This window comes from Aplidium turbinatum, chromosome 5, assembly GCF_918807975.1.
Source record: "Aplidium turbinatum chromosome 5, kaAplTurb1.1, whole genome shotgun sequence".
NCBI classification, from domain to species: domain Eukaryota; kingdom Metazoa; phylum Chordata; class Ascidiacea; order Aplousobranchia; family Polyclinidae; genus Aplidium; species Aplidium turbinatum.
The window spans coordinates 28,649,430-28,664,646 of NC_137476.1; the positions used below are offsets into that span (position 1 = coordinate 28,649,430).

Sequence of the window (15,217 nt, forward strand, 5' to 3'; positions counted from 1 at the left end):
ATTTTTTAATACTTAGGCTATTGCTTTTTGTGTAGCCTAAATAACCTGATTTTTCTTATCTATAACAAGACTTTTTTAATAACTATGGAACGAAAAGAAGATTTTGTTTTAGGAGGATCAAAATATAATCAGGTGGGACCTAGGCTACTACTAAAAATGACATTGAAATAGTGGTAGTGGCTATTACTACTGTGATTAAGTAGCCTAATCATAAAATGGAAGGCTAAAGTTTTCAAGTTATTCACTTTAGTTTATAGACTACTCAATACATGCTTGAGTGCATAGTTTTGCGATCGAGTTGGAGCTTACACAATCGATTGAGTAGGCCTATAAAATTGCATGGTCAAGTACCGTAATAAGCTTGACCAGACTGAAAATTGCTTTCTTTAACTATGAATCCGCCCCGATAGCTCAATTGGTTAGCGCGTCACTTCTGGAACAAAGAATCTTCAAGATCAAGTGATGCTGGTTCGACTCTCGGGGTGTGTGCTTGAGCAACGCACGTTAAGGACTGCTCTCCATTCAGCGGCATCTCATGGATGGAATAGTTCCCAAGCAACAAGACTTCAACAATCGGAAACTTTACTTTGTCAAACTCGGTGACCGGGCCTGCGTCAGTGATTCAAAGCCTCTACAAGTATGCGGAACTGCCAGGATTAAGCTCTGCAAGAAGCTTTTCCAGTTTGAGGATAAAGATTTAATCAGTCAATTCAAAACCAATTGCATAAATGCTTGAGTGCATAGTTTTGCGATTGAGTAGGCCTGTCTATAGAATTGCATGGTCAAGTAATTAAGTTAAATGAAAGCTTGACCAGATTGAAAATTGCTTTTTTTAACTGTGAATTCAAAACCAATTGCATAAATGCTTGAGTGCATAGTTTTGCGATTGAGTAGGCCTGCCTATAGAATTGCATGGTCAAGTAATTAAGTTAAATGAAAGCTTGACCAGACTGAAAATTGCTTTTTTTAACTATCAATTCAAAACCAATTGCATAAATGCTTGAGTGCATAGTTTTGCGATTGAGTAGGCCTGCCTATAGAATTGCATGGTCAAGTAATTAAGTTAAATGAAAGCTTGACCAGACTGAAAATTGCTTTTTTTAACTATCAATTCAAAACCAATGCATTAATCAATCAAGTTCAGTCACAGACTAGTTTTCATGTTTCATATTACAGTAAAATCAACTTTCTGACGGTTACAAACTGTGCACATTCTTCCCCAATAAATACAACCAAGCATCATGGTGGCCAACTTCAAACTTTGTGCTTGTTGTCTTGCATTTCTAAATTGAGAAAACGATGGTCATTGGTTTGAGACCAGTTTCGTAAGCTTGCGTTTCTGCTAATTTTAATATATGAGGAAGAGCACTCAAACCCTGTATGTGTAACTTCATCTTAGCTGTTGTTTTTTAAGAATTAATTTTAACTACCACTATATATATGTTTTTCGATTACATTATTGACTAATTTATTTTTAGGCCACCTTTAGTGGAAGATTTCTACACTTCTTGGACGTCATTGATCCAAGAACTTTATTTACATCCGACGTGGATGCAAGAAGATCTGTTGAGATCTTAAAAGAATACAGCAATGGTACCCTTCCTTCTGATGTTACCAATGATGATTTGTGGAGAGCTCAAAAGATAAAACAGGTTACCTGACATTTGGTTGTCATAGGAAAGTTTGTGTTTACTAATTTTTATTCTTATACCAATATTTTGCTATTTCATCCAGTCTATTTCTGATGTTTCTGTTAGAGAATTTTTTTGCTCGTATAGTTATATAGTATAAACAATCGTTTGTATGAAAACAACCTAGTCTTTTTCACTCTAGCAACAGGAGCCAATGTTCTACCAAGGGGAAAAAGAACTTTGCTAGCTATATTACTAGGGATGAGCAAAATAGAATAATTAGCTATTGTAGAATCCAGGTATATATCTATTCTACAATAATTGGCAGTTTTTTACCATCGACACATTTTAATGATTTTACAAAAACAATAAACATCACAAAAATTGCTTATTGTAGTAGGCTATAACAAATTTAGAATTTCTGAATGTTCACCAGTCAAACGGCATCTCAACTTGGTGGCAGTTAAACCTACACTCGAAAAACGTCTCCCTGAAGAAGCAGATGTGGCAGGTACACAAACATATTTTGAAACTAACTGAAATAAACAAGAAAATTGGTTTTTGTTTGCTTTCCACCAAACAGGGCGTTTTCAACAGATGTAGTAGATGCTTTTCGTCGTCGTCTGAGCTTCTGGGGCTGATGGTCTATCCTTGGAAGATGCTTTTAACAGATAGGTATCTATTTCTGAAGGTGGGGAAGCCAAATTTGCTGATTCATCTTCATTACTGCATGTAGCATCTTCAATCCCACAGCTCAACAAGTCGTCTATGTCACTGTACTGGCATAGTAAAAGCTAAGACAAAGCCAGCCACTCGTACGTACTTCCACAAGACTGAAAACTGCAAAGTCTGTTGACAAGAAAGATCTTTTTAATGCAAACAAGATTTTAATGCGACCAGACAGAGTGGTACGAAGTCGATTGTTATAGCAGTTTCAATTATCCGATTGCTTATGCATTTTTGAAACCGGTTAGGCTTCATCATCATCATCATCATAATCCATCGTCGGTTTGTTCCCCACTAGTGGGAGTGGCCGATTGTTTCCGCGCAGCAATTGTCTTAATCCCTTTTCTCCATTTCACCCTGTCCCTTGCATCTTCCTCCTTCAGTCCGACTTTTTTAAACTCATCCTTCACTTGTTGTTTCCACGTTCTTCTTGGACGACCACGTTTCCGTTCACAACCGGTTATTCCATATTCGGTATTCTATTTTGCCCATCCCTATATATTACTACTACTACACTACTTAGCTATAATTAAATTAATTTTGAAGCAAAGGGATTCATGTAATTGGTGACCTATGCTAATAGGTTTATCATATAACGTTCAAAAACCTCTATCAGTAAGATCCTTACGCTGTAGGATTTAATTTGAAAACAGTTTTTTTCATGCATTTTAAGATTATTTTCAAATATAAAACTAGAAAGCATTTAAAGGTAGTACAAAATTTATTCTCTGGAACTATTATTTTACATATTATAATCGCTATCTTTATGCAGTACAGTTCATACAGGGGTGAAAATGTGTGATGTCCATCAATAGGTTCAATCTACTACAGCAAGATATGCTATGGAATAGGATAATATTTTTGTTGCTGTTATGACTAATGTGTATTATTATCTGGTAAACTAGTGTGTAGACTAATGCTCAATATGTTTTCGTGCATATTTATAATTTACCTCTATGCATTTTTCACTAAAGTAGTTTGTATCTATCTACTGCACATTATGCAAAAATTGTTCAATGCTTTCCGTGGAAAATTTAGGTCATAAATTCATGGGTCATTTATCCTTTTTAAGGCAATATTTCATCCAGACACTGGAGACAAAGTGCCGATGCCCTTCAGAATGTCTGGTTTTGTACCATTTGGAACTCCGATTGTTGTTGGTCTTCTCTTACCAAATCAAACTCTTGCAAGTTCTGCGTTCTGGCAATGGCTTAATCAAAGTCACAATGCTTGTGTAAACTATTGCAATCGGAATGCGTCTCAGGTGGGATGTTAACTTGCATAAACAAATGCATAATTTTCAACATGTATTATTTTTGATTGAAAATGGAAATTAATGTTTCTGTGCTATATTTTCCCATTACCGGAATCTAAGTTTTCAAAAGCAGATAGTTGTAGAGAGATAGCCGAAGTGCTAATATCTATGATTGATCACCTTTTTATATTTCTATCATGTCATAAAAAGAGTTAAAAAGGAAGTGCATTAATGTGTGCATTAGAGTTTCTTGTGGATGTTTATAATCATCGGCAATGTTATTATGTTACAGAAAACCTCCACAAAGGACATAGCTCTTGGCTACGTCGGAGCTGTCACTAGCGCGGTTGGAATTGCTCTTGGCCTCAACATAATGCTAAAGAAAGCAACCAAATTAAAACCCGTGACACGCTCCCTAGTTCAAAGATTCATACCCTTTCCTGCAGTAGGCAAGAAGAGTGTTTATTACTTATCACTATTTTCTAATGTTTGTGTGTCTTCGCTGTCGAATATCTGTCGCTGACAACCAGTTGTAAAGTTACTGTGGATATTTTAGACATAAACTAGTATTATACTAGTAGATTCCAACTATACAGAATCTCCTTTGCAATTGTTAAAATTTTTTAATTGGTTTTGGATGGATTTGATGCTATCCAACAGGTCACAGTGTAGTTGTCATCAATATCGATTTTATTCAAGGATTATAGTTCTTGCGGAACTGCAAGTCACTTGGGAATGCGATTTCCAATCTCCCTGTTCCCTTGTGTGATGTTTAATGAACAGTTGAACACTGTGTATCGATTCTGTGTCTTGATTATTAAAAAATTGATTTGGCATATTTTTATCCTTAGTTTTGAGCATTTCGATTCTTCTCATATTTTTGTGGGTTTTTGATGACATCACTTAAAATTTGTAGGCTTTCTTTGGGAGTATGCATATTTGCATACTAATGTTAGACTTATTAAGACTTTGTTTGGTTGTGTGCCGTATGGGTATGGTGAGTTGGTGACTCATAGATTAAAAAAAATGTAACCATACTTTGTATCATATATAAGAAAAATACTAACGAAATTATTTTCACACGAGTCAGTAATAACACCTACCAGAAGATATTTCATTTTCTTAATATATAAGAAAAAATATGTTACTTTTTTATGCGAACTTTGCATATTACAGTATCTAACCTTATTGTGTACTGTAAATCAAGCTACACATAGCCAATGCGGTTTTTTGTTTAATCACGCATTTCAACATTATCATATAAATTCGTTTTAACTGTCTTTTGATCATATCTAGCTGTTGCAAGCGTGTGCAATGTTGTGCTGATGAGACATTCCGAGCTCTTCAGTGGGATCGAGGTGACTGACTCTGATGGCAAAGTTATAGGTGTGTCCAAAAAAGCTGCTGCGAAAGCACTGAAGGAAACAGCTGCCACGAGAGCATTTTTACCAGCTCCTATTCTTCTCATACCTCCAGCAATGATGACTTTGTTAGAAAGGTATATTTGATATTTGTTTTAAATCAAGATAAAATTAATTGGTAAGGATTGCAGTGTCACCTTTACTCATGCTGCGGTAGTTTGAATGCATCTATCATTTATGTGTCGATCTGATATAGAGGGAAAACGTGGATTAGTATAGCAATGTTGCTTGGTTGAGATGCCTATGTTGTATTGTCAGAAGCAAATTACACATTTTACTACGTTATTTTTACGTCTGTTTTTGTTTTTGACAGAATGAAATCATTTCAAAGATATCCTCGTTTAAATCTTCCTGCTCAGGTTGTGTTTACGACCTTATCTTTTGGGTTGGCACTTCCCTTAGCTATTGCATTATTTCCCCAAATATCGCAAGTAAGTGTCTTCGCTGACGTCTGCAGACTTTGGGCTAATGTAAATGCGGCCAATTTTGCTGCCTGAAATCTTGCTGATCCATATCATCCCTTCATTAGATTACACGCTTCGCTGCACAAAAACGAATGCTGCAATGTCGCTTTGTGTGTGCTCAGCAGATACCTATTCAACTTAATTTGAACAACTTATTGTGCCTTAGCTTGCACAACTTAATTTTACGATCTGAAAAGGTACAGAGTTGACTTACTTTATAGCTTTGTTCACAAACCGGTCAGCAAATTATTATTTTTTACGTTGTGGAAAGACGTTGAATCAATACGAAAATGGACTGATTTGCTGACTGGGACGTTTTGCTATTTTTATTGAGGAAAGACGCTTTCAAAATCAATAGTTTCCCAGACAAAAAATCAACTATTTTTTACATTGAATAAATGTAAAAAAACGGTTGATTTGCTGTCTGGCTAAGTACATGACGATTTCATGGGTTGCATCGTTTCGTTTACATTTTCCGCTCAAAACGGATTGAGGTAATAATGTGATTGATAGATTGGTGCTTTAGCAATTGCGTAGGACGTAGGGTTATAAACCTGCAGCAGATAAATAAACATAATTTAAACATGATAAATCAAAGATCGGTCAACTTACGCCGTACACGTAGTCTATCCCATTTTACGACTAAGTTTGGTTATGCATATGGTTATTGCTTATGCATTTTTGAAACCGGTTAGGCTTCATCATCATCATCATCATAATCCATCGTCGGTTTGTTCCCCACTAGTGGGAGTGGCCGATTGTTTCCGCGCAGCAATTGTCTTAATCCCTTTTCTCCATTTATTAACGACGTAACTATTAGTCAAACGTTGTAAAAACATAGTAGAATTGTAAAAGTATAGCAACCATAGTAGAAGCGTTCATTTTGCAATCCCTGTCAAGACATGTGAACAGAGAAGTCTCACATGGCAACGCTGGCTAGCCGTTGTCTTGTGGAAGTAGATCGTTTTGTCGTTATCATCAAGTCATTTCCCTCCTTCTGCTCCTGAGTGTTTTTACCGCTCAGCTAAACTGCTTCATAAACATTCATCAATTTTATTGCTTACTCAAGTCAGTTCTGATCGGAAAATGTCAAGATTCTGTCCATAGCGTACCGTACACACCTACTTTGCCAACGTGCAAACCTAAAATAATGACTGGTGGCTGATGCTGCATCTCTTTGAAATGATAGTGATGAGAAACTAAACATGGTCAAACTGTAATCACTGAATTTAAATCCACCGCCAACCGCCTGATGTCTATTTGTATAAATGACTAAATGTCTCTTTGTTACCAAAGTTTGCTGGATGCTCTTTAGATTTTCAGCACTAGTAACAAAATCTAGTTCAGTATTGCATGGTAAGTCACATATCGTCGTTAATAAGCTGAACTATCGTAAGTCCAAATTGTTTCAAAATTGCGTTTTTGAATGATTTAGTATCTTTATAGACTACAGTTTATTTTGTTAAAGTATCGCAACTCTATCTACTTTAGTTTTTTTTGTTAGAAAACTTTTAGAAAGATCAAACAATGTACAGCAACCACAGCGTGAACTTTAAAATTCAGTTTTCTCAAAACTGTATTTTTGGAGTTACGATAGTTCAGCTTATTAGCGACGATATATAAATGTTGCCTAAAATCATACAGAATATACACAAAGAGTACTTAAACTACCAATTCATACTAGCGTTTGGACTGCTATCATGTAGCAGATCAACCCCCAGTCAAATTTGAAGCTTGCACATTACAATGGCATGGCCGATGTACATCAGTCCCCATGATTCGGTCCATCTTCAAACAAGGACATGAAAGTGTCTTATCACAGTTGCTGGAGCATTTTCTCATATGTCGCCCCGATAACTCGGTTGGTTGAGCGCTTGATTTTGTGCACGAAGAAATGCATGAGCAAGCAGCACTGTTCGGCTTCTGAGTAACGTATTTTAAAGACTGTTGCATGGAATACTTCACGGACAAAAACACTTCAACAAACAGAAATTTACTTTGTAAATCTCGGTGACATAGCCTGCGCCATTGGTTTTAAAAGCCTTTACAAATATTCGAAACTGCCCGGATTAATCTCGTAAAAATGCTTTCCCAGTACGAAGTTAAAGATAATCACAACCAACACTACCTCTCGTTTTTTCATTGTCTGGACCAAATGCACACTCGTGCTTGATTCCAAGCATTAACTGCCTCTTGTATGAAAAGTTTCTAAGGTTCTCGATTTTTTGCTGTGTGTATTTGGTCCATGTTGGTGTTGTTTTTGTTGGTTTAAGTAGTTTAATCTTTGTCTGCCTTCAGCACGCTTTCCTTCAAATTTTCTTTTCGGAGCACTTGTCCGAGAAAATAAAGTTGTTCTTTATTGACGTTTTTCTTTGTTGTTCAACACTATTAATTATTATAACACCCCGAGCCAAGGTATCTTGGGGTGACACTAGACAGATCGCTCACATACCCAGCCCTCGAAATTAGCTTCCATCTACGACGGCAAAAACATTGCCGTCGCCAAATCAACAAACCTTGGATTGCGGCGGCAATTGCCGTATGCTTTAATCAAACGAAATTTTATGCGCTTCTTCTTCATCGCGTGTCACACGGCGGTAGCCCAGAGCATCACGCATGCTAGTTTATGCGCTGACAATGCTCTTGTAAACTGTAAAAAGTTTACAACCTTATAAATACTGGCTTAATTGTTACGCAAAAGTTATTCTTTCATCGAATGCTTATTTTTGACCGGTGTTGTTGCGAATATAAAAGCGGTACAAAATTGGATAAATGGTTCTTCGGCAATAAAGAAAAGTAATGCTTCCGATGATATGGCATTGCGCGTTCATGAACGGGCAGTTTTGCGTCTTCAAGTATTCCAGTGACGACGCGACAACCTCATCCTCCGATGATTCCGATTCTGACTAGTTCTTTATCCAACAGACTTTGTGTTGCTCGCAGTATCCTAATTGTGTCGAAATTATGTTAGTGTACTGTATATATACGTAAATCGAGGCAATCTTTTCGCAGGGAGGTATTGATTTGTAATCGGTACCTGATTGAGCAATTAACGTTATTTCATGATTATTTAACGTCGCTAGACGTAGAATTAATGTAAACAAACGTAAATTTCTTATTGGGCATTGTTGTTACGCGATATAACTCGCCGGGAAAATTAAATCGATTAGTGCTGACTCGAACGTTGAATCAACCCAAAATTAACTTACTTTACCCCCCCCAATGAGTTATAACGTGAATCACCGTAACAGCGTGCGTATCGCTTCATCGCTACTTTTGGTATTATTACATCACAACAAATCAAACAGTGCGGTCGTGATAGACTATTCGATTATTTTTTTCTCTTCTCGTTTTACATGTTTTGGTACAATTTTTTCATAATAAACGTTCACAGCAACTGCCGAGGCAATTTCATCTTTTGCCGTTTGGCCTCGTCAACGTTTTTGCGAAGTAAAAATATGCTAATTTTGAAGACTGTGTGAGTGTTCACAGCAAGTAAAATAGTCTGAGGTGAGGTCTTGGTGTGATGTTTCTGCTGATATAAACTCACGCTGCGAGTAAATCAAACAGGAAGAAATTTTGAACAATTTTTGTCCGAACGAAATGCTCATTTTGCGACGGCATTTTTATTGCCGTAGCAGAATGGCCATTATGACGTTTGCGGCGTCATTTACCACGGCATTTGCCGTGTGCCGCCGCTAATTTCGAGGACTGCATACCGCCACCATTTGGTTTCACTGCGCAAGAAACTGACATCCCGCGCTGCACTACTGAAGCGCCTGGCAGGCTCTAGCTGGGGGGCGAGGGCTGACACTTTGCGAATAGCAGCCTTAGCCCTTGTCTACTCCTCTGCAGAGTACTGTGCACCTGTCTGGTGGCGCAGTGCTCACTGCCACAACATCGACACTGCCATAAACAGCGCCCTGCGCACAGTGACCGGATGCCTGCGTCCTACACCATTGGACAATCTCCCCATTCTCGCTGGCATCCAGCCTGCTGAGCTTCGTCGCGAAGAAGCTACTCCGTCCCTCGGTCGACGGGCACTGGAGCCTAACCATCTTCTCCACCACAAGATCTCTGCCTTTCCAAACGGGCACCCCCGCCGACTGAAATCAAGACACCTATTCGTGCCAGCCGCTCGGCTTCTGATCAACGAAGCTGATGAACAAGACATCTCTGCGGCTACTTGGGCGGATCATAAATGGAATTCTAAATGGAGGTCAAGCACCACCAGACTCCATTCATTCATCCCCGACGCCGACACACGCCCCATCGGCCTGACACTACAGAGACAGGCATGGGTGCGCCTCAACCGTCTCCGTACGGGCGTCGGGCTTTTCCGCTCAACCATGCACCAATGGGAAATGGCTTCTTCCCCCTCCTGTGAATGTGGTTCCGAGGAACAGACCGCAGACCACATCATCAATGACTGTACCATCTTCAAGCCACCTAACAGAGTAGAAAGTCTGCGCGTCATGGATGATGAAACTAAAGACTTGCTGCTCTCTAGCAGCCTTCCAGTGTAGTCCGGGAGCATCGTGAATCTGGGGTGGTAAAAGGATAGACCCTCGGCCCCAGAAGCTCAGACGACGACGACAACGACGATTACAACATAGTAGGCTACTTGCGTCATTTTGTGGACAAGACGTTGTTTCGTTTTAATCCTTTTCTTTTATTAAACGAGAAGGATGAACATTAACATTTTAATTACATGATCCATGCTTAATTGATCGTTGGTTTTGTTCGGATAATTGTATTTTTTCTCAGATTGACATTGGACGGCTTGAACCGGAAATTCAGTCAAAAACTTCAGAATCAAAGCTCTTTTACAATAAAGGACTGTGAAGTGCTATCAATGAAAACTTAGGTGTAATAATTTTGATATTTCATTAGAAAATTATTATCTGTTATTATTGCGTGACAAGTTTCCACGTTTGATATCTTCGGTTTTGACAAGCATAAATGTTTCGATTATTTATATGGAACTCACTAAAATGCCAAATTCATCAAACTCATTAACTTTTCATCATTCATTCATTCTTGCTAGAAAATATTTTTCACAAAATTTGTCGTTGCAATAAGTTCTCGGCCCCATGCAATAATCGATCATTCGTATCTTATGCAATTTACACCTGCTAAGGTTGCGCTCCTGTCAAACTATACGTTCAAGGCTCTAAAGCAGGGGTGGGGAACCTGCGGCCCGCGGGCCGAATGCGGCCCGCGTAACTGTTCCATGTGGCCCGCGTCAAAATTTCTTTACCCAAAATATATTGAAACAACAACTCAACCTCAAAAAAGAGTAGGCTCTGCAGTCTGCATTCTCGGTATATTGCGAATGGCCTTCTATGACTAGTTAATCCATCATAGAAGGCCATTTGTAACAACAATGTGTATGTCACAATGTGACCAGTTATTGTTAATCGGTCAGTTATGCCATTCGTGAAAAGTGTTTTGCAGAGTAGCCTTCTGCTCAAATTTCAAAATTTTACGTTGTATAATGGCTTCTGGAAAGAAAAGAAAGATTGGTGATGAAGGCAGAATGTTCCAGAAAGATCGGACAAAATTTCGAAATTTTTAGTGGCCCGCGTGTGTTATTTCTCATTTTATGTGGCCCGCAATACTAAAAAGGTTCCCCACCCCTGCTCTAAAGATACACATAGAATATGATTGTTCATCAGGCATTGAATTATAAAATAATTTCCTGCCTTCCGATGACTACAGACTAGACTACCACAAGATGTTGAAAGTGTAGTTTTTACATGTTGTAACCCCCTTGATAAAGCCATTCGTGCTGACTGTTGAAACGTCTGAAATAAAGCAGATTTTCATTTTCAATGTCTTATGGCAGCCCAGTCCGCAGTCACGTGAAAAATTCTGAATGTAGTTTATATTAGGGAACTTTATAAAGTGTCTGATTTGTTTTCTCTGAAGACAGAAGCAGCTCATTGAAATGAATCATGTTTGTTCTGCTTTTGTTTGCGCTTTTAGATATACTGTGTCCGACTGTCCGTGCTAACCAATAATTGCATCATTCTAAATGTTCATGAAATTGAATTTTAGCACTGGCGTACAGTAGGACCTTTTGCACTAGCCTATTGTAAAGTTTTATTTTTTACTTCCAAAAGTTACATTTCTGTTTAGCCCATAGCCTATATTGTGATTTTTCGAATATCTCATTGATTTTTGCGTGTAATCGTGTCAATTATTTCATCTAGTCTTCCAATCTATTTAGTTTTGGTACCAATTTACTTTCCTGGTAGGTGAGGTGAAACTGGCTAATTTTTCACGCACGGTGTAAGATTAATGACGTAGGGACCAGCTGTTTTAATTGTTGTGCATTGTTTGCAAAGTATTAAAAGGTTACAGTTTTGCAGAGGTGGGCTGTAGCGCGCTACTTTTGTAGTACCGCTACTAATGCGCTACTTTTTGGTAGCAATAACGGCTGCAGTGGCGACGCTACTTTTTTCTCAAGGTAACAGAGAGGCGAGGCATTTGCTTCAGTCGCACTTCCGCTAATTTCCAATTTAAAGTATAAAAACATGAATCACTTTTAGAAATTTTGAAAGTAGCGGGTGTGCGCTACTTTCAAAGTAGCAGATGCCCACCTCTGCAGTTTTATCTATATTAATCATTTGTTGGTGTCTGAATAGTTGGTCAATTTAATAGCACTGGTCGAAAGCTCTTGCTTGTACATGAGGATATTGCATGCATACAACAGAAAAAAAAACACAGAGAACTATGCGCCACCTGCAGTTTCTTGCCGACGCAATCGTCAGGTGAAAACGTCTTCACATAGAAAACTCATATACATTCTTTTTGAATAAGTTTGCATCTGACGATTAGGCTACCCAGGCGAGAAATCTTAGGTGATGCAAAAGTTTCTATGTCAGTTGTTTTTTAATTGTATTGGGTTTGTTGTGATGCGTTGAGCACGTTTACTTGCAAATGTTGTACCCTATTTCTGAAACACAGTAGACAATAGACATGTTTAAATGTGGTTTAATAGGTCTACCGATGTCAAAGATTTTTTTTTGTAGCATGTGACATTGTAATTGGGTCATTTCATGTCAGTTTGCATAATTGGTGTAACTAAATGTTTCAAAACTTCTTTGTTTTCACATATGTTATTTCCCTTGCAAAATAATGAACAATGAAAAAAACTGTTTTGACATCTTGTATCATTCTTTAGATTTGACTGGGTGAAAATTTAGCCATTAAGTGGAGATTTGCTGTGCGAGCGCTCATAGGTTTTAATAGGTTTACAAAAATTGATTTCTTGATTTCAGAAATTAATTCAGCCACTTATATTTTTTAATCAGGTTAGCGATCAGGTATTGTCAGATTTTCCTTGAAGCACGTATAATTTCACAGAAAATTAAATTTGCTTTTTTCATAATCATTAAAGTAGTTGAACTAAAAAGGTATACTTGTATTGGATGTGCTTAACTGTTTTCCTTGCCTTTTCGCCATAGTCTACCGGTAAATCTTCAACCACTGGGCATAAGCCTGGATACGACAAAAAATAGTCTCATCCATACCAGCAGACTTTTTTAAACAAGTTCTACAAAGTTTCAAATTATATAGCAATAACTCATTCTTGCAGTAGCCAAAACTTCATTGTATGGATGAGACTATGAGGTAGCCAGTATACGTAGCCATGAGGGAGGGCAATCGCCCTCCAATAAAATTATCTGGCCCCCAAGGCTACTTCATATTGAATGACGTTTGCTCCCCCAACAATTGCTTTTCCCCCCTAAAACTTTCTTTCTAGCTACGTCTTTGCAAAAACGTCAAGTTAAACTTCAGCTACAATTTTTTCATGAGGGTTGAGAGACATATTTACCAAACCTACATAAATAAAAAGTAAGTTAGGCCTACCCCCATAAACATTGGTCGTGAAAAACACGTGAAATTCTGAGGAAACTCGTGTAATACACGTATATTTCTCGTGTTTTTACGAGCCAATGTTTATGGGGACTAGTTTGTATCTTTGCGTCAATAGCTCAAAACATGAGGTCAAAGTCGGAACTTGGAAAATAAGTTAAAAAATTTTATTCTTAGTTTTCTTCAAGAAATGGTCGCTTTTTAATATTTTAGCAAAAGTTTTGAATTTCTTTAAAAAAAGGAATTAACCCAGAAAATACGCAGTTTTTAAGAAAGAACCCTAGATTTTACTAGAGATGAGTCGCTTGGGGCGTTGTAATTATCTTCACACAAATGCACAGTGTAAGGAAACCGCAAAACTACCTAACTTACAGAACCGTACGCAATGTGAGAAGGCGATCAAGCACTGTATGGAATTTTACCTGAAAGGTTATGAAAGGCGGCAAGAACGTCGTGAAAACCGCAGAAATATACAATGAGTCGGCGGAAGTTTAAATTTTGAAGCAAGAATGAGTGACATCAGAAAAGCGAACGTAAACTAGCGACGGACAATCCAGCCGCCCCATCGTCTAAGGAATGAAGTTCCACAAGGATCTTGCTGAGCACCCATGCTATTCAATATTTATATTAGCGACAATCCCCAGATAAAGTCCACACAGTACAGCAGCTATGCAGACGATTTTGCCCTACTATATACAAACAAAAATAGACTAAGGTAGGGATGTCCTCGCCGAGAATATGAAGCTGATCTCACAATACCTAAAGCACTGGAGACTAAAACTCAGCACAGCTAAAACCACCATCACACCTTTCCACCTCAACAACAAGAAAGCTAGCCGCCAGTTACGAGTCCCCCTAGATGGAACCCTTATCCGACATGACCCCTGCCCTACATATCTGGGAGTACCTTGGATCGGCAACTCACGTATAAAAAACACTGTGACTCTCAGTTCGTGTTCATCACCGAATGATGATTGCCAACAGGGGCCTCTAAACTTAGCTGTGCCTCGGGCCCCCGTGAGCCTTAGGCAGTGTTGGGCGCGATAACTCATTTTTCAGTTAAGCGATAACGATAATCGATAAACAAAAAATGCCTAAAGCGATAACGATAAATCAAAAAAAAGTTAAGCGATAACGATAAAATTATCGCCGATAATGTCCGATAACAATATTTTTTTTTTTCTTGATTGGCGCTGCCCCATCCCATGCAGCACGAACTGTTTTCATCAACATGACGAAAAATCGAACATAATATAGGCTACTGTAAAAGGACAAAACTTTTTGTAAGTTAAGCATGAATAAAATCGCAACAGCGGCAGTGGGTATCGAATCTTCAACCTCTTGATCCAGAATCAAACCACTGAGGTAACCGCCGTGCTTATAATTACACCTTCAGATACCAGTTGAATGCTTTTATCAATTGAGTTACACTGCCGCTTACGTGCAGTGGGCAAAATAATTAAATCAAATGAAAATACCATAAAAAATTCCAAACTTTGTATTTTGCTTTCTGCTTCAAGGGCTGTTTACAGCAAAGTCAGCAATAATTGTAAAAATTTCAAAAAACGCAAAATCACACGAAATTTATATCGGAACAACAATAACGGATTTTTCAATGTTAAAATTAGCCATTTAATGCCAAAAACTCTCTGATAAACTCCCTGAGCTTCCGATCCTCGAATTCCACTGAGTGAGTTTGCAGCGCTTCCCCAGTTTTCTGGCTGAATTTTAAATGGTTTTTCATTCAAATTCACTAGGCTATTATTTGTTACGTTTTTGTCTCTGTGGCCTCTCCTTATAAACCGATTTCTTATTGTGTTGAATAGTTATTTGTTA

The 15,217-nt window shown here is 38.1% G+C and overlaps 1 protein-coding gene across 1 annotated transcript; it reads left to right on the forward strand.

Annotated features, from left to right (window-relative positions):
• Nucleotides 1-12,666, forward strand: LOC145769990 (sideroflexin-5-like). The gene is made up of 7 exons (XM_082581562.1): nucleotides 1-132; nucleotides 1,479-1,652; nucleotides 3,430-3,621; nucleotides 3,905-4,061; nucleotides 4,909-5,110; nucleotides 5,347-5,464; nucleotides 10,265-12,666. Exons 1-7 carry the CDS (start codon nucleotides 85-87, stop codon nucleotides 10,340-10,342), a joined length of 969 nt encoding a protein of 322 aa, XP_082437688.1. The 5' UTR covers nucleotides 1-84; the 3' UTR covers nucleotides 10,343-12,666.
• The last annotated feature ends 2,551 nt before the right edge of the window (nucleotides 12,667-15,217 follow it).